Source organism: Harpegnathos saltator, unplaced genomic scaffold (assembly GCF_003227715.2).
Source record: "Harpegnathos saltator strain DR-91 unplaced genomic scaffold, Hsal_v8.6 scaffold252, whole genome shotgun sequence".
NCBI lineage: Eukaryota > Metazoa > Arthropoda > Insecta > Hymenoptera > Formicidae > Harpegnathos > Harpegnathos saltator.
The window spans coordinates 415,979-437,185 of record NW_020230042.1 but is presented as its reverse complement, the minus strand read 5'-3'; the positions used below and the strand labels follow the sequence as shown (position 1 = coordinate 437,185).

At 34.9% G+C, this 21,207-nt stretch overlaps 2 protein-coding genes across 10 annotated transcripts; one reads left to right on the top strand and one right to left on the bottom strand.

Moving 5' to 3' along the window:
- Positions 1-304: 304 nt before the first annotated feature.
- On the bottom strand, positions 305-16,917 carry Mi-2 (chromodomain-helicase-DNA-binding protein Mi-2 homolog). 9 transcript variants are annotated; one of them, XM_025299051.1, is made up of 26 exons: positions 15,771-15,962; positions 15,123-15,240; positions 14,514-14,602; positions 14,185-14,307; positions 13,553-13,843; positions 13,135-13,428; positions 12,792-13,046; positions 11,800-11,953; positions 11,497-11,682; positions 10,263-10,452; positions 9,814-10,187; positions 9,563-9,732; positions 9,254-9,479; positions 8,699-9,162; positions 8,115-8,568; positions 7,698-8,015; positions 7,179-7,487; positions 6,345-6,613; positions 6,010-6,101; positions 5,594-5,780; positions 5,188-5,460; positions 4,779-5,060; positions 4,461-4,705; positions 3,180-3,465; positions 2,693-3,002; positions 305-2,215 (listed from the first exon to the last, which is right to left on the bottom strand). In XM_025299051.1, exons 2-26 carry the CDS (start codon positions 15,187-15,189, stop codon positions 2,211-2,213), a joined length of 5,913 nt encoding a protein of 1,970 aa, XP_025154836.1. In that variant the 5' UTR covers positions 15,190-15,240; positions 15,771-15,962; the 3' UTR covers positions 305-2,210. The 9 variants fall into 9 exon arrangements, with proteins under 9 accessions (XP_025154836.1, XP_019698748.1, XP_011146193.1 ...); XM_019843189.2 differs by lacking the exons at positions 15,123-15,240; positions 15,771-15,962 and adding an exon at positions 16,436-16,917; XM_011147891.3 differs by lacking the exons at positions 15,123-15,240; positions 15,771-15,962 and adding an exon at positions 16,436-16,916 and having other exon boundaries at positions 14,514-14,605.
- A 966-nt stretch (positions 16,918-17,883) lies between these two features.
- LOC105187206 (mitochondrial import inner membrane translocase subunit TIM44) lies at positions 17,884-20,750 on the top strand. Its single transcript, XM_011147889.3, has 7 exons — positions 17,884-17,992; positions 18,472-18,621; positions 18,681-18,926; positions 19,011-19,215; positions 19,282-19,424; positions 19,617-19,980; positions 20,127-20,750. The coding sequence occupies exons 1-7, from the start codon at positions 17,990-17,992 to the stop codon at positions 20,372-20,374; spliced, it is 1,359 nt and encodes a 452-aa protein (XP_011146191.1). The 5' UTR covers positions 17,884-17,989; the 3' UTR covers positions 20,375-20,750.
- Positions 20,751-21,207: the final 457 nt, after the last annotated feature.

Sequence of the window (21,207 nt, the reverse complement as noted above, 5' to 3'; positions counted from 1 at the left end):
AAATCTTGCAATTAATTTTTATATTATATATTTCTACATTTTCATAATTACTATGCATATTGTTTTGAATTACTATTCTGTATTCTGAATATATTATTTTCCATATATGTGTCTTCAAATTAACAAATATTTACTTATATTCCAAGAGCAATAGATTTCCAATAGATGTACAATGCTCAAATAACATACATGATAATATAATATTGCATTAGAAATAGCACATTAAAAGACAACAACAATATCACATATTGTATACTCCAATCTGCAAGTACCAAGGATTGCACTTTCATTCAAATATACAAACTTCCAGTTATTATTAATTTATTCCAGTAAATCTAATACATACACAAACGATTTTTTTGTAGTGTTTTGTAATATTTCATCGCTTCCCTCACACATTGTTTTTCAAATTCCATAGCTAAACTTTAAACTAATCTTAAAAATTTAGCTGTGCCAACACAATAATTTGGCAAGTTCACATTAATGAGAAAACAAAGTATATTCTAGTTTCTGAAACAGGTAGAAAAGACTGAACAATACGTATGCTTATTTAAAGTCGTCGATATCTGTTACAATTGGATTTAATTGCTATATAGTAATGCATGGGGCACGACGTGTCCTTCAATTTACAAGTCTAGTGCAAATGTATATTATTGGATGTTTTTATAAATACGATGACAATATGTACAAATATTATCAATGTACGTGTACACATGGATCAAAAACAGCTTCTAGATTCGTTATTCGTAATTACGCAAGCGTCAAAATTTATTATTTTAACCACGATCTTATTTCAATTCAATTATATCAATTATCTTAAAGAAATATAAAAGAAAAAATCTATTTACACGGAGCAGTAAATTGCTTGCATCTCTTCGTAATAAAAATAAACGTGGAAGAAAAAAAAAGAGGAAATAGAAAGTAATCCATGTTTCATTCTGATCAATGGCGATTAATAACATAAGATAATTTTCCAATGTCCTAATAACAAATGCAAAAACGACAGACAAAAACGGATCTGCATCGTATTTGCTTATACAACCCATGCATTACAATAGAATGCACTCCGCATTATTTTTTTTAGTGGATTCAAACATAAATAGAAATGGTAAATAAGAGTTTAATTGTAGTTATCGATGCACAATAATCATGTATTCTAATAAACAATTAATTTTTCAGCAATAACTAGACATGTTTGTGTCAATCAATTCCATCTTCTGCAACGGTTATATAAACATCAAAAGGCCAATTACAAAGATAAAATCAAATTAATGGACATGTATAAATAAAAATTATTTATATTCTACGATTTATTCAGATTCTGTCTTTTAGCATGAATTTATACATGATCTCCCATTGTATCATTATCCAGATGATAAACTAATAATAACTATATTAATGTCTAGTTTTTGCTCAGTCGTACTCGTTTATTACAATATATGATTAAGACTCTTATGTGCCATTTCTTTTTATGTTTAAATTCATCTTTAAAAGAGCTGTATTTAACGATTATAGTTGTTTTTCTTTTAACGGCACTGCCGAATGTCAGTTTTGACTAAAGTGATTGCCGTGGACTTACTGCAATGGACACGTATGATCGTTGCATCGTTATAAATAAACAATTCGAAATTGAGGAAACCACAGCAGACCTTAAAGTATCGTGAATATTCTGAAAGTTTCGCGCGTAAACTATTGCCGCAAATCTCGCGAATAAATTACAAATGACAGACTACTTGAAGTAGCGCACCTTAAGAAAATAAGATAAAAATCCGAGCATTTTAAACTAAAGATAAATTTAAATAGATTTAAGTAAATAATGTGTGTTTACTATTACATGCAATACAATAAAGTCTAGGGAGAGAAAGACAGGAGGAAGAAGGACAGAATATATAAATCATATTCTTAAAAGATACTTAAAGAGATAATCTATGTCGCTTCCTACAAAAAACGTATGTATAAATACAAAACGTGAAATCTCGAATCTAGATGCCGAATGTACACGTAATAAATACAGAAGTAATGCAAATTCGATTGTAAAATATGTACGTCTTCACTTGGGGCATCTCTTCATGTATTCTTTTCTAGAAAAATTCAGCTAAAAACTGCAATTTACGAAAAATAATGTTACAGCGCAAACGATTCTCACTGGATAGTTCAATTTGCGCTATTTTGTGTCCATGTTTGAGCCATCGTAATCCAACACTTAATATTCAGGCTGTAAAATAAACGAGAGTTAGTTATATAAAATAGATCATTGTATCAAGAAAAGATACTTGAATAATATTAATTATTAATTTAATATTGTTATTAATTATTAAGTTAATATTGTTATATTAACATTACATTTTATTAATATCATTATAGGAATAAAAGAAATAAAAAAAAAAAAACACTTTGATATAAAATTACGAAAAAATAGTAAAAGTACGGTGAAATATTACGAAAATTACGGTGAATAAATGAAAAAACTTAATTAGAGTCTAAATGTGACTACAAAAAATAAATTACAATTGTTCGAAACATTTAATTAAGCATATATTGGCAATATTTAGAATAAAATATAATGTATATTTGCATTTTTGCTTTGTTACTTAGGCTTTAATTGAGCTTTCTTTATCATAATCTAATATCATTATCGTAATATTTTATTACAACTAACCATATTACTATTATTCTAACTTTTAATACAAACCTGTGAAACCTTGCGGTGGCTGGCCTGGTACTGAGTATTGTGGTCGAAAATTGCCGAAATTAGCGGCGCCTGCAAAAGTAGCTGGCAATTGTCCTCCTGAGAAACCTGCTGGGAATTGTTGTGCCAGCAACGCAGCCTGACCCGACTGAGTGCTGCTTCCACCAGGTGCTGTGGCTGCAAGTCGGCTTAATATTGACCTCTCTGACATTTGCAATCTTTGAGCAACTGGAGGAATACGTGCCAATGTCGCTGGTAAACGACTCACATCTGATTTCATATCGGAAAGTAATTCCTCCAGTTGATTTAACACCTGTAAAAACCAATATATTCATATTATTGATTAACTGGTTCAGATTATATGAGATGTGTTAGATTGAAATTAGAGATAATTTCGTTGTAGTTTATAAAATAACAGATGATTAATTCAAAGTAACTATTGTCAAAGTGAATGCTTTTTATCTGTTTTCATGGCAATAAATAAACTAACCTTGTGTAACACCGCATTAGCAGGTTTATTACCGGCAAGGCTTTCTTTACTAAGATGTTGGTGGGATTCAGCGAGACACTCAACTTCAGCAAACCGCGCGTTGAGGCTCATAGCGGGATGATTCGGATCCTGTGTTAAATTCAAGTAAGCAGCCCGCCTTAACTGTTCTTCGATTACTAACGCTTGTTCTAAGAGTTTGAAACGTCTCGCCAGAAATTTGTTCTTTATCTCTAAAAAGTTCCCTTTCCCTACATCCATTTTGAATGGCTCATTGATGATTGCAAATCTGTAATAAATGTAATAAAAGCAATTTGATGAAATTAAGACCAATAGTATTGTGTTGTTTAGAACATTATAAAAATAAATATCTCTTACACATATATGTTTTTCTCTCTCCAAGTAGTAAAATATATAGGATATGTATTATACAGGGTGTTTGATAGCTGATCATGCAGACGAAAGTTGGAGATAGATTGGGTATAGCCGAGAAAAAAAGTCATGTACCATAATGTCAAATTGGCAATAGTTATCGAGTTATTAATTAAAACATGTGAGCCAACGAACGCGTAGAGAGCGGAGGGCGGCCGCAGTAAGCACGTAGACATTTGATACAGGCGGAGTCAGTGAGTGGCGGTAGGCAAGCGCGCACGGCGAGGGGCAACGTAAGCGACAAGAGGCGATCGCGCGCGACGAGGAGCGAGCGAGCTTTTTCTTTATAACTTTTTCCTTATAGCTCGCTCGCTCCTCGTCGTTCGCGCTCGCTCGCTCCTCGTCGCGCGCTTTCGCCTCTTGTTGTTTACGTTGCCCCTCGCCGCGCGCGCGCTCGCCTACAGTCACTCGCTGACTCCGCCTGTATCAAATGTCTATGTGCTTACTGCGGTCGCCCTCCGCTCTCTACGCGCTCGTTGGCTCACATGTTTTAATTAATAACTCGATAACTATTGCCAATTTGACATTATGGTACATGACTTTTCTTCTCGGCTACACCCAATCTATCTCCAACTTTCGTCTGCATGATCAGCTATCAAACACCCTGTATATAACTAGAAGAAACTAAACATCTTTATTTTAAAGATACGAGAATATTATATTACTCGAATTCATTATTTTTAAGATATAAAAACTGTTATAAATACATAAAAATTGTAGAATTTATCTAAAGATACATAAATATGTATTCTTTTTTAATGTGCCATATTCAAAGGGATTAATTATAGCTCCAAGATGTCGATATTTGAAAAAAAAATTGTGTAGCAATTATTACACGGAAAACTCTATTACCGAATATCATTTTGTATATCCTGCCAACGGCCGTAACCATGGGTGACAATGCCAGCCAGAAGCCAATAATCGTGACGACGATGCCAAATTTCATAGTCGCGGCCAGGAACAGCAGCTTTCTCTTCGTTCAACCAGAGTGTATGTAGTTCCGTGAAGCCACCGTCGGCTATGTTAAACATAAACTTACGCTTAGGCTTCATCACATCAGCATCACAGTCCTTTACTTCCTTTTCCTTATCTTTCTCCTAAAAAACGAAGTATGACATACGTTATTATTATTATCGGCAAAGCAAATGTTTAGTTTTATGTAAATAATACCTCTCGTTTCTCAATTTCCTCTTCGTCATCCTTAACGATAACAACATCCTCCTCAGGTTCAGATTTGAGCTTATTTTCATTATTCTCTGCTTTATCGTCATGTTTTGCTGCAACTTTTTCATCCTTTATATCACCTTTATCCTTCTCCTTCTCAACAGTTTCTGTCTCAGCATCCTTATCCTCCTTCTTGATATCTTCTTTTTCCTTATCTTTCTCAGAATTGATTTCATCATCTTCTTTAGAACTTTTTGGATCTTCCTTAGAATCTTTCGCATCACCACTCTAAAACAAATAATAGTTATCCGTTAATGATTGTTATAAAATATTTATAACAAATGATGTCGCGTGATATTCCTATTGCCAAAGAGGATATTTTATAAAGATACTGTTTAATACGACCTATACCAACCTCTTTATCTTTCGTTTCATCCCTACATTCCTTAACTTCCGATGAATCAGAATTAGTTTTGTTAGTCTCGTTGCCCGTACCGGATGTCGATGTCGGGGTTGGTGTAGCGGCAGGACTCGGGCTAGGAGCATTCGAAGTGGCTGGCGTAGCACTAGTACTACTGGTACCAGTTGCTGCATCACCAACTCCTTCACCAACCTTCACAGGTTCTACTGGTTTTCGTATCATCTCCGGCATCGAATAGTAACCATTTATATGTTCAAATTCTTGCACCTATTAACAATAATTAATAATTGATTTCTATATTTTCTTCAGGATTTGTATTTTCTTCTTACTTTTTTTCAGGATTTGTCTTTTTTTAACTTGTCTTGACTAAAATGATGTAAGTTTATCATGTAATCGGTACCTTCTTTCTTATTAGAGACATTACACCGATTCTCGTTAATACGTGCTGCCGACTAAGACCCTCTCGCGGAACACCGTCTGCAAATGTTTCCGCATTATCGGCACCTGGTTCGCAAAGGTGTCGCATAAACAATGATACGTAGGCTTTGAAATTTTTCTCAGATTTCCCACGCAAATCGCGTACCAACCTAAACATTTTGATATCAAGACGTATGTATTAAGATTATTTTTACCAACGTTAGAAATATTAATGTTACTTGTTATTATAATTATCATTGAGTTATAATGTAAGTAGGGTTATAATCAAATAACGTAAAAATAATAAATGTAAATTTACATATCATAATATTTTAGCGTTATATTGATAAAATATATATCAAAATAATAATCTTGTAACAAGCAAGTAAAGTAACTGACCATTGAGAATTGAAAGCATCCTGCGGTGGCATTCCATAGCGCATAATCGCATTAAGAAACGCTTTCCTTTGTCTTGCATTAAAACCAAGTACCTGTGAAAAATAAATACATATAATGATAGAAAAGAAATAAAATTCTTTTGCTTCTTTTTCTGTATTCAAATATAAATCTATTTCAAATATAGATTGCACACGTGTCATTGGATTTTGATCATTATGAAATGTATTATATGTAAGTGTATCTAATATATCTTATATTGCGAGTATAATATTAAACAAAATATACGTATATATAAGTATTGTATTACAAGATCCTTTCTGGCAAATAATACCAACCTCGATATTTCCGTTTACTCTTGCAAGTAGAGGCGGCAAAGGTCTATCCTTCTCATCACGTCTCTCCAATCTTCGTCTACTTCTGCGTGACAATAAATCTCCGTCGCCTTTCTCGTCGAAGTCATCGTCTTCTTTGTCATCGTCACTAGGAGCGCTAAAGTCACTATTATAATCTGACAGATTTTCTTGCCACGGCTGGTCATCTCTCGCACCTTGGTCGCCAGTTACACCACCATCAATATAATTGACTTGCTTTCGTACTCGTTTACCTGTGACATATCGGTATGCAAGTTTCCAGGTATATCGATTGTTATAATAAAAACATAACACTTAACACGTTGCCACGGAATTTTTCACGATTCCGGTCTAAAGAGCCAATTTGATTTAATCATGTTATATTATTAAAAACTTTAATAATAGTACATAGTAATAATCAAAAAGCTTAAAAAATGTTTTTTTTTAAAAAACTTTTTTCTCTTTCCTGAGGCCATCTATTCATATTTACACTGTTATGATACTGTTATGCTATTGTACAGCTACGAGTTTCCTCGTAGCTGTACAAATATGGCAAGTAATGAAGGGACGAGATAACTCGTAGTTAGGCGTCCTGTGGTGGGATTCTTTAACTCGTTATTGGAGTTAACGACAGTTTCGTTATCGTTGCGCAGCTTTTCTACGGTATACAAAAGCTGCGTAACGATAACGAAACTGTCGTTAATTCCAACAACAAGTTAAAGAATCTACAAGTAAACAACCTACGAGATATCTCGTAGTTGGCAGTCAACGTGTTAATATATGTTAAATACATTTACACAAATATCAACATAAATAAACCTTTTCCGAGTGTCCTAGCGATATCCTCTTGTTGCTGCTCGTAATGGTGTCTAAGCAGCTTGATCCAATATGCTGGATCCGTATTTTCAGCTTCCTGCTTGATTATCTCTGTATCTGCTTCTTCTTCCGTTTCTCCTTCCTTCGTCACATATGAGGCAACCTTGAAAGAACTTAAGTACTCATTGGCCCAATTCTCTTTCTGTTCAATACCTTCTTTACTTCTATCTAGCAATTCAGTAACAGCCTTGTCATCATAATGAATAGCTTCGTCTTCCTTACCTTCCTCTTCCTTAAATAATTCCTCCGTACCTAAAAAAGATGAATTTATCATTAACATTTATCTCGTTAAATTGGTAGAACAAAATTGTGTCCGATATTATATAATCTTCATATGTAATTATATTGTCCTTTGTTATTCCATATTATATTATATATAATAGCAGCATATCGCATTTATTTATGATTGTGTAGTATTGTATAGAAATGCTATTATGAGAATAGTAAATTAATGAAACTTACCAAACCGTAAAATATCGTCGAGTTCTTGTTTACTGAAATTCGCACCTTTGCCGCCCATACCTGGTCGCACAACCAAATGAGTGAGCATCATCTTGCGCTTGGCTACTTGAGTTACTCTTTCTTCTACGGAGTTACGCGTGACAAATCTATAGATCATGACTTTATTGGCCTGTCCTATTCTGTGAGCTCTGCTGAATGCTTGAATATCGTTATGTGGATTCCAATCAGAGTCGTAAATGATTACCGTATCCGCCGTTGCTAAATTAATACCTAACCCACCAGCCCGAGTAGAAAGCAAAAAGACAAACTGTTGCGCACCTGTAAAAAAAAATAGTGGAAGTTAAAAATAAGATTAGGAAAAGAGATTTTTATCATGTCATGCTATTGTGGTGATGGAATTATCTCGGAGATACTTGCCAGGAGCATTGAATCTGTCAATAGCTTCTTGACGTTGAGCACCCGTAATATTACCATCTATTCTCTCATATTTGTATCCTTCGCCCTCTAAATAATCTTCAAGAATATCCAACATCTTTGTCATTTGAGAAAATATAAGGACCCTGTGTCCGTCGCCTCGCAATTTTTTCAACATCTTGCTCAGTAAGACCAATTTTCCAGCTGCTTTAATCAATGCTGATGTTTCGTAACTTCCGTTTGGTCCAGTCGGTGCTTCTTGCGATGCAGCGGGAAATAAATACGGATGATTACAACATTTCTTGAGATCCATCATTATATTTAACAATGATACTTGCTGGCCACCACCCTTGGGATTCAAAGCTTCGAAATTCCTCGTTAATATATATTTGTAATATTTCTTCTGCATTGGTGATAATTCGACTCGTACAATAAATTCGGATTTACTAGGCATATTCTGCAAAAAAAAAAAAGAAATACATTTGTTGTAACATCATTTACATGAGAAATATACAATATAGAAAGAATGGTTGTCAAATAAAAAAAATGTATAATTTCTATAATTGCTAATACCAGAATATTTATACCTTCAGTACATCGGCTTTCAATCTTCTCAACATATGAGGACCGAGCATTTCGTGTAGCTTTTTAACTTGCTCTTCCTTGGAAATATCAGCGAATTCATTTTGAAAAGCTGCTAGATCATTGAATTTGTCACGACATAAGAAATTTAGCAAGTGGAACAATTCCTCTAAATTGTTCTGCAGCGGAGTACCAGTCAACAGAAGTTTATATGCAATGTTGTAAGACGCCAGTAATCTAAAGAACTTCGACTGATTTGACTTCAATCTATGTGCTTCGTCCACAACTAACACGGCCCAATCAATTGAGCCTAAGCATGCAGAATCTATTGAGATGAGTTCATAACTCGTAAGCAAAACGTTAAATTTTATCGACGATGAGCGGATCTTGGAAGCACGTCCGCTACGCACAGCACCTTCTTCGAAAGACAACTCATTTTCACGAATCACAATACGACTATCCTTATCACCTACACAGAGAATTAATCATTATCAATATTCGCCCTCCAAAGAAATATACTAATATAAAAGATAAAAAGAAAATTATCGATTTCTACTAACCCACATAGGTAACACAATAAAAGTCCGGTGCCCAAGTCTCGAATTCACGTTCCCAATTGATGATGGTTGATAAAGGAACAGAAACCAAGAAAGGGCCTTTACAGTGGCCTTCCTTATACAAAGAATATAAGAACGTTATAGTCTGAATAGTTTTTCCCAGACCCATTTCGTCGGCCAGTATCGTATCTATACCCTGTCCCCATGAATATCTCAGCCAATTCAAGCCCTGCAAATGATATCACGATAAATAACAAACGTATAAACCCAAAGAAATCAAGTTGTGTGTCTTTTTTGGCGTTTGATGTTTACCTCTAATTGATAAGGATGTAACTGCATTCCAGTTTGATCTAAATACTCCGGCTGTCTCTCGTACTTCTTTTTGAGATCCGTCGTAGGTTTATCTGGCGGTGGTGTGTAACGCTTCGGTGTTCGCTCTTCATCGTCAATTATCTCACGCGTCTTTGATTTCTTTCCTTTGCCTGGATTGCATTCCGTTTCTTTTACAAGAGCACGAGCATGTTGTGCAAATAACAATGTTGAATCGAGACATCTCTACTTACCCTTTTTCCCTTTACGTGATGAACTACCGTCGCAGCAGTTTGCAGCTCTCAAATCCAAATAATACTCGATAGCTTGTTTCAAGCCCGGTATATCCTCGTGCTCATCTTCCCACGTCGCTTGATCGTAACCAAGTTCTCTCCACTTAACGAGATACGTAGCTCTACCATCTCTCTGCAATCGATGATTGATCACTCTATGAACAACCAACCATTCTGGACGCACGCCGTAACGATAGAATCGTTCTTCCAAATTGTACTCGTCTCTATTAGTAGCGCCGTCCTGTTCTTTCAATCGCTTCATACGAGAATCGCTTTCATCCAGTGGCTCTTCCAATTTTGGTGGTTCATCCATGTCATATTTACGGTAATAATTCCTAATCACAAGAAGAAACCTCATATAATAAGATTATGCGCTACACATGTTTAATGTTGCTCGAAGAATTATCTACCTATACATAAGAGGATGAAAAACATCAAGCTGCAGTTCTGTTATCCAGTCACAATGCCAGTAAGACATGTCTGCCCACTTAACAAAAAATTCACGCATTTTTCTTTGTTTAGGCGCGGCTTTGCTTGTAGAAGGTTCTTCCGATGGAGTTTCCGAACATTCCTTCCATCTCCACGTTAATATTTTTGCAACTAAGACCGATTACATTATCAAAATGAATTTTACATATATACATATACAATTCATATATATATACATATATATATATATATATATGTGTATATATATAATACATGTAGATAATATTTAACGTTTAACCCCTTCCGTGGCAGAGCAAAATTCAATAAAATGCACTGAATCCGCCCCAAAAAATTTACGGGGCGGATTTTTTACTTAATTAATTTGTATACTTCAGTTTTTTTGCTCGCTGAAGCCGAATTTGAGGCCAAAATATAGAAATTCAAAATGGCGGATCGAATATGGCGACTAAAATGTTTAGAAATGCTTAATATTATAAATAAAAGTAAGTAATTGGTCATTTCTCAAGTCACTAAATTAACGATTTTTATATAAAATCGCTCTTAACGCTCTTGCTGCTCGCTGCGAACTGACTCGTTCGCTGCTCGCTCTTCGTCGTACATCCTCTGTTTTTTGGTACTACCGAACACTCGGATTCCTTTAGGCGCTACGGTCAAACGACGCCGAACGTCGCGTGAAATCCATTGATGACGCCGCTGCCCTGTTCTAACGACGCCGATCCCTCCATCGGACGCCGCGGTCTCTCCTCAGTTTCTCCCTCTCACCCTTTCTCACTCTCACACATCCCGTGTGAAAAAAAAATTTACAATTTTCCGACATTTTAATTTGATTATAGTTTTTTTTATTAACAAATTATAAAAAACTAAATTGAAATTCGTAATCAACGGCCCAAAAAATACTTGATAAAAATTCTACAATAGTTATTACACTTAAAATTCAATACAACACGAAAATGATCTGGACGCACCGGTGCGTCTGTGTCACTTACGGCACGGTTTTGGCTGGACGCACCGGTGCGTCCGTGTCACGGAAGGGGTTAATCGCAAATAAATGAAACGCAACATAGTTGGCAAGTTTCTTTCGCATAATCTGCAACACCAGAAATTGAACTCCACCACATCATAATTTTATCAGTTCGTAGAACTGAAGAAAATACTATAAAATCATTGAATAAAAATAAGTCAAATTGAATTTACCTCTCCCTCTTAACGGTGGGCAAGAACATCGAGGACATTTCCAATCACCATCAGGAATCTCTGATAGTGGAGGATTCAAACAATGTGTATGATATGCACTAGTGCAACTATCGCAACATAATAATTCTCCACCATCTTTGCAAACTCTACAGAATTCCATATGTTCATCATCGTCGTCCGCTGCACCTGACAGGTATAACACACAGCTATAGTTTCATTCATATGATAAGTCAAACGAACGTAGGATGTGGTTTGGGAAGGAATAAGGATCAGATGTGGGAAAGGTACGGGTACCTGTAATACCTTCTCCTTCGCAATGAGGACAACTCCATTTTCCCTCTGGTGTTTCCTCCAATTCAGGCTCTAAGCATACTAAATGATACGCTCTGGGACACGTGTCACACAAAATAATCTCTCCACCTTGCTGACAGACCTCACAATAATCCTGATGGTCAGTCTATAGGGAATAAAAGAAAAACAGAAAACTATTATTCTAAAGTTGATTGGAATCTGTGAGTTTGATTAGATGAAATAATTTAGATGAAAAGAAAATATTTATATGAAATTAAAGCAAAATGATTATTAAAAATGAGGATTTGTATTGGCTCTTGTTGACCATTCTCTGACATGACACACAAAACAATTATTGAGAATAGATAAAGCATATTGCATAAAGTATATGCAGTTTCAAATATAAAAAAAAATTATCCAATCAATATGTTAAACAAATTTCGATATAATATCAAATAGGGGAAAATTTTAATAAGATCAATTAACTTAAGGCAGAGTCAGACAACGTAGCATATGCGTTCTTAAAGTTTTGATTGTATATTTGCAATTATCAATATATCTCTATCTGCATAGACATGTACATGATATTTTTATCTCTCGTCCTTCTTGTGTTTTATATATTCTCTATAGCAAGACTATTTTATATATTATCTATTAATTTCATAAATCTTAACGTCTTATAGCGATATATTCACTATATATATTGAGAGAGAGAAAAATAACCAAATATACCTTGTGAATTGTGAATGAGCTAACGTTATACCAGAGATACCTATATCATGTTTTGGAAACGTAAATTACAGAGAACCTTCTAGATATGGCGATAATATTAACAAGCATAATGATTAAACATGCGCCGTCTAGCAAATTAATAAACAAATTTCCGCAAGCTTTTTAGTAGTATATGATGAAAATAATTATATTATTATTATTATATGACACAATCCATGATTACAAGCACGTTTAAAACAGCGAACGCATAAGCAAATGCTGTTTAACTCTACCTGGAGACCTTCCTCTCCGTCTGGAAATTTGGAAGTAGTTTTCGTCTTCTTCTTTTTCTTAGTCTTATTGCCGATTTTAGTTTTTGCCTTTCTGCGAACTGGTGGTTCGGCCGGCGGTTCAACACCACTGTCTTCAACACCACCTTTATTATTGCCTTCAGCACCAGGAGTCTCTTCCGCGTCAGCTAACATTTGTTCAAATTCCATATCGGAATCTCTGTCAGAACCTGCTGCACTACCTTCCGCTTCCTCGTCCTAAAAGAGTGTTGATTTAAAAACTGATTTTACAAAAATTGATTTTAAATAAAAACTAGAGTGAAAATATTTGAACTATTATGCATACCGAGCTTCCTCGTTTACGTTTCCCAAGCTTAATCTTCAACGTTGGTACCTTTGACGCCTTTTTCCCTTTTTTCGCTCTCGAGCCTCGCGATTTTCTTTTCCGATCACTGTCCTCATCATCTTCCTCTTCATCTTCAGCTTCCTGCATAGTACCACCACGATTCGCCCTAGCATTTCTGCTATCATCATCTACATTTGTGGACGAAACGTCTGCATCTGGTTGCGTATGTGGGTTTAATTCAGAAAAATCACGCCATTTAGCTGCTACTAACATCATAAGCTTCGACATTGGAACCTATTCAATTAGAAACATTATGATTCAATAAAATTGTTATTCATTTATAATATAACAAATTATATCATGCTGAAGTGATCATACCGATACAATGTAAAATATATGTATGAGAAATCATACATACTTTCGGGTTCTCTTTTGCTAAGAGTGGTCTGACATGTTGTTGAAATAGCTTATACGTTGTTAAATTTTGAAAATCGGCTTCAGAATATTCAATATGTACATCCGTTAAACCGAATGTATTGCACACTTCTTCAATTGTGGGCATGCCTGTCGTAGGTTCTTGGCTCTGAGTGGTTGGTGCATTATGACTGGATGATTTTCGTGATGAAGATTTTCTACACTTTCTGTTGATTGCATAGTCACTATCTTCACCAGCTGCATCACCAGCCTCACCACCACCAAAGTCACTCTCCTAAATTATGCAACATACTAGATAATATACAAAAATAACATGTACAAGACAAAACTAAAAAAGTGTGAAAATAAAGAATCAAATGCGTTCGTATGATCAAAAACATTCTTTAGCTTTCAAAGCATTGATTTCAAAGATTAAAAAATTATTTGTATCTCCAATTATTTGTATCTTTTTTGTTAGTTAAGTGACATCAGTACCTTTCGTGGCATATTGTTATTCATCTTGTCGATAATTATTAGAATATAAATAAAAATATTTTTGTTACTCTTGAAACAGTTAACTATATAATATTACTCTTCAGTATATTCTTATATTATATGTATATTAATTCAACTTACATCTCCAGAATCAGATTTTTTCTTTTTCTTCTTTTTCTTTCCCTTTTTATCCTCACTACGTGCTTTCCGCTTTTTACCTTTTTTCTTTTTTCTTTCCTCTGGTTCATAATCATCATCTTCTTCCTATAAAAAATATTTCTGATTAAATTTTTTCAGTACAGGAAAGATCTCCTCAAATCATCATTAATACATCATAATTATTATTAAACTAAAAATAATAGAAATTATTTTATTTGTTAACTGTAAATTATAAGTCACATTGCTTAATTTATTAACAGTCTCTTAATGATATTCTCATCTATTAATAATACAAAAATAGATTAACTGACCAGTCTTTGAGATTCTTCAGCATCAGATGAACCGTCTACTTGCTGACCAACATTTGATATCTGTCCTCCACTTTCATCTACATCATCCTCTGCTGAAAACATTAATTTAAAATTTATAATAATGAGCAATTTATACACTATGAAGAATAGATCACAACGTAACGTATAAATCCCGAAGTACCAAAAGGATAAAACGAAGAAAAACGGTGACGTTGCATTGAATAACAAATCTATGATCGGTAAACTGAGGAAATTTCGCGCAAACGCAGATGACGATTTTGAACTAATCAACGTACCGCGAATGCTTTGTGCGTCCGCCATTTTCTTTAATAGGGCATACTACATTTTACATACAGCATCGGCGGCCACACGTACACACACACACACACACACACACACACACGCGCGTTCACGCGCCTTTATTTTGTATCGTATATATCGCACACATACGTGCACATACATACGTTCGATACCAGTGTCGATACTGTAATTCGACAACGAAACGAAAAATTTAATCATAAAACTGACTTCGCCCTATGCGGACTTCATCCGAGCCTCGATGGAGGTTAGACGCCGGCTACGCTCACGTATGCACATATACAGACGCACCATGCAACGACGACGCGTGCATATGAAACGCGGATCCATAACTTTTTTCGCACAGACGTGGTAACATGGCGTTGTAGATGCAATTACGCTTAGTCGATTGGAAATCGAAGATGGTAAGCTAATTATTGTGAAAGAAAATGAGCTTTTCTGCAAATGTCAGTCGCTGCCATATATTCCTTCAAGTTAATACATTTTTTCAATAAACCGGATGTGAAAAGAAGCCACAGTTGTACGTCGTATATACGTTATGATAAATGTAGTACGATGTATATATGCAACGAGCAACCATGTTAGTTTTATAAATCGACCATAGCTGCTTTCGATTGTTGTGACTCTTTACTCTTTACATTAGTAATTTCTCGTGATTATTTCGCAATTATATCGCAAGTATACTAAAACACGGACTATCGGACGAAATGACACTCGAGTCAGACTAAATTAGCGAATTGACATGAACTTCAACATTGGAGCAACTGTCAGAATAACTTGTACGTTTATTTGTGACGATAAAAATGCGATGATCATTAAAAGATTTTTCCATGGCAACAGTATCGAAAAATACAACTCTCGCATCGTCCAACCAATTTTGTAATCGTATAGTTTGTTTCATAACAAAAGTACGCGACGAACAATAACAAATACACTTACGAAGTACCGGAGATCGGGCAAGCTTTACTGCTAATTAATCAGTATCATTTATTCGAGCATAATTTACGATGAAAAACGGGAAGAACGTTACCGCTACAAGCAACGGTAACTACTCCGATCATAATCGCGTCATCAGTTAAAAAAAAAAAAGAGAGGACACCATGCACAATTTGAATATCGTTCTATGCGAAAAAGTAAGCAGTTTCTTTCACAATAAGAAAAGCTACCGACGTCCATACGATCGCGTTGCCGCCACCGTAATCATTGTCGACTAAAACAGCGAGATACGCGGGACGCGTATAAATCCGCGAGGTTACCGCGCGCGCGCGCGCGTCTCTCTTTCTTCTTGCGCGCGAGTGAATGGACGTCTCACGGAGCCGAACAGCGCCGTTGTGCCGCCCGCAGCTAACTTCACGGTGCGAACAACGCGCCAAGTTGTGACGACGGAGAGGACGCCGCTCTTCGGAATGTAGCAAGGTGGCGGTGACAAGTCGATTGATAATGGCAGCCATTGATGTACGAAAAGCGCGCGTATCGCGTATACGCACGCTGTAAATTCTCTAGCTCGCGCGATTTTGCTGATGCCCCGCTTTTCTCACAGCCACATATCTCTATTACTATCTCTTTCCCTCTCTCTCCCCTCTCCTCTTCATACTCCAACTTACCAACGTAGCTTTCGTCCACCTCCTCGTCCGACGCCATTCTCCAGCGAACACGCTACTCTAGCACCTACTATGAGAAAACACGAACACGATGGGAGCACACGAGACGCTGACGGCAATCAGGCACGCCGCACCGCGCGGTGTTTGCGATCCCGCTCGATGGTGAGCACGAGTGCGACAACCACACGACAGCGTACGTTGACGGCACTCGCTCACTCTCCTTCTCCGCCTCCCCCTCGCACTACACTGTCGTTACGTTACTTCAGCGCAAGAATTTCCACCGAAATGCAACATAACACGCTTATCGCGCAACTCGACGCTCTCTACCTTCGTACACTTTTCAGCATTCGTTACACAGTATGCGCTCGTATGTACGTACGTATGAGTGTGTACCGTTGCTGCATACGCTTCTGTTCTGTTCCACCACTGCCGTGCGATTCGTCGTTTCCCTTCATTCCTCCCCACTCATGTCGCGTATGAGCTCTCCATTACCCCTCACCTCCAATAACCGGCCTAAAGACCCTCTATCCTTCTTTCTCTCTTCTTTGTCCTACTCGCTCTCTCTTTTCATATATTCCCTTTATTTTTCTCTCTCTATCTTTCCCCCTCCCTCCCTTTCTCTCTCTCTCTCTCTCTCTCTCTTCCTCACTCTTCTTTTTTCTTTCGATGCATCCATCATACGCAATATCTCTCCCTGATAAAATAACCGCGTTTTCTGTCTGCTTCTTGCTCTCCTCGTCTTTTCTTCTTTTCTACCTGTCCATTGTTGTATATAATATAGAATTATTTCATTTTTTACTATTCTCTTATATTGGGTGAGAGCAAAGTTCATTACCGATTTCAATAGATGTCATTGGTGTTGCACATGTGACTATATTTTGTTCGGTAAAGTTTACATATTAAGCCTGCGGCCTACATAAAATATAATTTAATGCAACTAAGAAGAATTGATCTTAACTCTAAATGCATTATACATGCAAGACGAAAATCGGCAAATCTGCCATCTTAACAGTACATAGCGCTGTTCTCTCTATATATTTTTTTAAAGGAAAGTTATTCAACAATAGATGTGCGTTTACACATCTATCTTCTTTTATTTTTCTAGTAGTAGTAGTAGTAGTAGAGATCCACTTTCCATAACATGAAACATATGCATTAAGAAAACATAATTTTGTGTTTAATTAATTTAATGTATAATACAATATAATAATGACATCATTTATTTCCTCATATTGCGCAAATATATATAGACACAAGTACATTTTAATATTGTATATTTGGGATCTATCAGATACTTTATTAATCAAAGTATTCGTTTTATATTTTTATCCTTTTTTATACATGTGATAAATCCACCATTTCATGTACAATTGCAAATACGGGTAACCTAAATCGATCTAAACCATCTACAGTCAGCTTTAAGAAACAATTAAATTGCGATTTCTAACAACAGATGGCGACATTGACGACACATGGCAGTCGAACATTTCGTCAGCATTTGACGTATTCACAAGGATTTTTTTTTTACAGAAGGCAGATAAATCTATCGTAATTAAAATGGTGAATAAATTGAATTATTAACTAAAGCTTTGCCATTTGGTAACGCAGTCTCGCTAGCAAAACAATATATCTATGATATTTGATAATTACGCATAATTCATAATTTCGTTTACGTAAGCCGGTGCATTTTCCATTAACATGGAGGTTATCTTTTGCAAAGCTTTTGCTCACAAAATTTATTTGTACTATTATGGCCGTTGTACAATTATTAAAACCCACGATATTTCATTAAATAGATTATTTTTATAAAAATGTGCTTTATTTGCTTTCATTAACTAAATGACTTCTAAAAAGCATGAACTCAACATAAACATCAATGATACATTTCTTTAATTAAATTTATTTTGAGGAAACAATATAATTATTATTAAAAAATATATATTAATAAAATAAATAATTTGCAAGTACTTTTAAATATGAGGAAATCTGTGTAGATGTACTATTAATTTAAAACAAAAATGTAACTGATATTGTGATAGTTTCAGAACATTGCAACATACAGAGCATGCCTAAAAGGAATTGTGCGATCAATACAACCCGTAGGAGGCTTAAAATATGGCTCAAAAAAATGTTTTTTATCACATGTTCCTCAGCCAACATCAATGGAGTTGCTTATACAAATACAATCAGTAAGTTTCCTGGTTTTAATCAAGTACAATGCTGTTAATTAACTTTAATATATTTGTAGATTCGATTGTATTCAAATCAAGCACGGCGACCAAGTTTTCTGTCTCAGTTTGTCGAGAATATCAAGCAAGAGATGCAGAAAAATAAGGAAATGAAACAATCTTTAGAAAAATTTAGAGAAGAAGCTCAGAAACTGGAACAGTCAGAAGCATTACGAATGGCACGACAAAAATTTAATACTGTTGAATCTGAAGCTAATAAAAGTTCAGAAGTTATCAAAGAAAAACTAGATACACTCAAAGAAAAAGTACGCATATTATAATTATTTCATATTAATGTGCACTGTATATAAATTGTTGCATATATAATTGCATAAGTTTATATTTAAAAGGTACAAGAAGTTATTGAAGATGCAAGTAAAACTGAATTGGGCAAACGTGCCGGGCAGTTAGGTGAAGGAATCACAAAGTCAGCCAGAGATGCAGCAGAGGCAATTTCTGAAAAAAGCCAAGCACTTGGTAAGACCGGTGCGTTTCAAACAATATCAGACACTGCGGAAGCTGTACGGAATGAACTTGACCAACACGGAATTCTAGGTAGATAAATTTGGCTGACTAGAGACAAATAGAAAGCAGTTTCAATTTCATTATTGCTTAATGTAGGCCAAGTTTATGTTCCACCTAAAAAGCTACGGAAAAGGAAAGAGGTAGTAATAGAACCTAAAGATATTATACCTGATCAGAAAACAACAGGAATGGAAGTACATAAAGACTTTGTGTTTTCCAATGCTTGGCAAAAATTTAAGGTATTATTATTCTCAACCTTTTGTCATGAATATACTGTTTTTGTATAGCAACAAAAGAGATCTAAAACTATATCAAATTTCATAGAAATTTTTTCTATTGTTTCTGTGGAATTAACCCATAATGTTTTACCAAACATTCTGTATGTACACATATATTGCAATTATATAATTTTATTGAATTTTATTTTGAAGGATAATAACCCATATGTGAATAAAGTAATGGACTGGAAGATTAAATATGATGAGTCGGATAATGCTGTACTGCGCGCTTCCAGATTGCTTACAGACAAAGTTACGGATATTATAGGCGGATTATTTCAAAAGACCGAACTGTCAGAAACTCTAACAGAAATCTGTAAACTAGATCCTAATTTTAGCAGAATACAATTCTTGAAGGATTGCGAGACAGATTTTATCCCAAATATTCTCGAGGCAATGGTCAGAGGAGACCTAGAAATTTTGAAGGATTGGTGTCATGAAGCGCCTTATAATGTAATTGCACAACCGCTCAAAGAAGTACAAAAACTAGGATATCGTTTGGATAGCAAAATTCTAGGTATTACAGCTAAATCTCTTAAATTAATAATTCCCTTTTTTCGAGCATATTCGGATTTATATGTATATATATATTTATTTATCTTTTTCGAAATATTCTGAGTAAAGCTACATTATCAGATTAATAAACGAACATTTTTATCGTAGATATCGATAATGTGGATTTGATGATGGGTAAGATGATGGATCAAGGCCCAGTTTTAATCATTGGTTTTCAATGTCAACAAATCATGTGCGTGAGGAATTCGAAAAACGAAGTGGTCGAAGGAGATCCACAGAAAGTGATGCGCGTTAATTATATTTGGGTATTGTGTCGCGATCGAACGGAACTCAATCCCAAAGCTGCATGGCGTTTGCTGGATCTCAGTGCTACCAGTTCGGAGCAATTAGTATAGTGTTATAAAAACGTAACATAAACTGTTAAATTGTTTAAAAATTCAGATGACCAAGTGATCAACATAGTGTTAGTCAACATTCATTTCTACTTCATTTTTAAACCACATACACATACATTCGCATTGTTATAATTATTCATAGTATTTTTTAGTAGATTGTGAAGTGATCATTGATCTAGTGTACATAAAGTGCACATTTATTGTAAAAATTGGAATGTTTATATCCACAAGATTCTTAACGACATATGTAAACTTCAATTATATGATTTAAGTATACATACATATACTAAACAGTGCAAAAGTTATCTCTTATAAAATATATTTGTAAATATATAAGTGGATATAAAAACGTTGCAAATACATTTTTCTTCAATATGAAAATTATAGGTTATGACCACATAATTATTTGTCTAGTATTTTTCAAATTAAAAAGTATTTTCACTATTGCTTATATATTAGCCAGTCTTTTCACTATTATTATTATATATTATTATCTTATATATTAAAATCATTGGGATTAAAATATTACTTTTTTACGTGTGCATAAAAAAAAGTGCATAAAGGAAAAGTGTTAAATGATAAAATAATTATGTTAGTAAATAATACATAATTATGTGATGGTATTTATGTTATGTTATATACTTTTTATCAATTTCGTACATGTACACGCAACACTTAGACACATACATATGTACCTTCTAACTTATAGAATATTGAATATAAAAATTTTAATTTCATATGAATTTATAAGAAAATTAATTTTTATACGTTGTTCACTCGATTGAATCTTACAACTACTTTAAAGTTAATGATATTTAAACAAGAATTTGTTA

Excerpts from the sequence above, each read along its gene's own strand:
- Mi-2 (XM_025299051.1), bottom strand. The coding sequence starts at position 15,189 with ATGTTACCACGTCTGTGCGAAAAAAGTTATGGATCCGCGTTTCATATG. Across the intron at positions 6,102-6,344 it reads GAGTAAACGGAAATATCGAG|GTACTTGGTTTTAATGCAAG; the intron begins GTTGGTATTATT and ends TATTTTTCACAG. Across the intron at positions 3,003-3,179 it reads CTAATGCGGTGTTACACAAG|GTGTTAAATCAACTGGAGGA; the intron begins GTTAGTTTATTT and ends TGGTTTTTACAG.
- LOC105187206 (XM_011147889.3), top strand. Across the intron at positions 18,927-19,010 it reads TAGATACACTCAAAGAAAAA|GTACAAGAAGTTATTGAAGA; the intron begins GTACGCATATTA and ends TATATTTAAAAG. Across the intron at positions 19,425-19,616 it reads ATGCTTGGCAAAAATTTAAG|GATAATAACCCATATGTGAA; the intron begins GTATTATTATTC and ends TTTATTTTGAAG.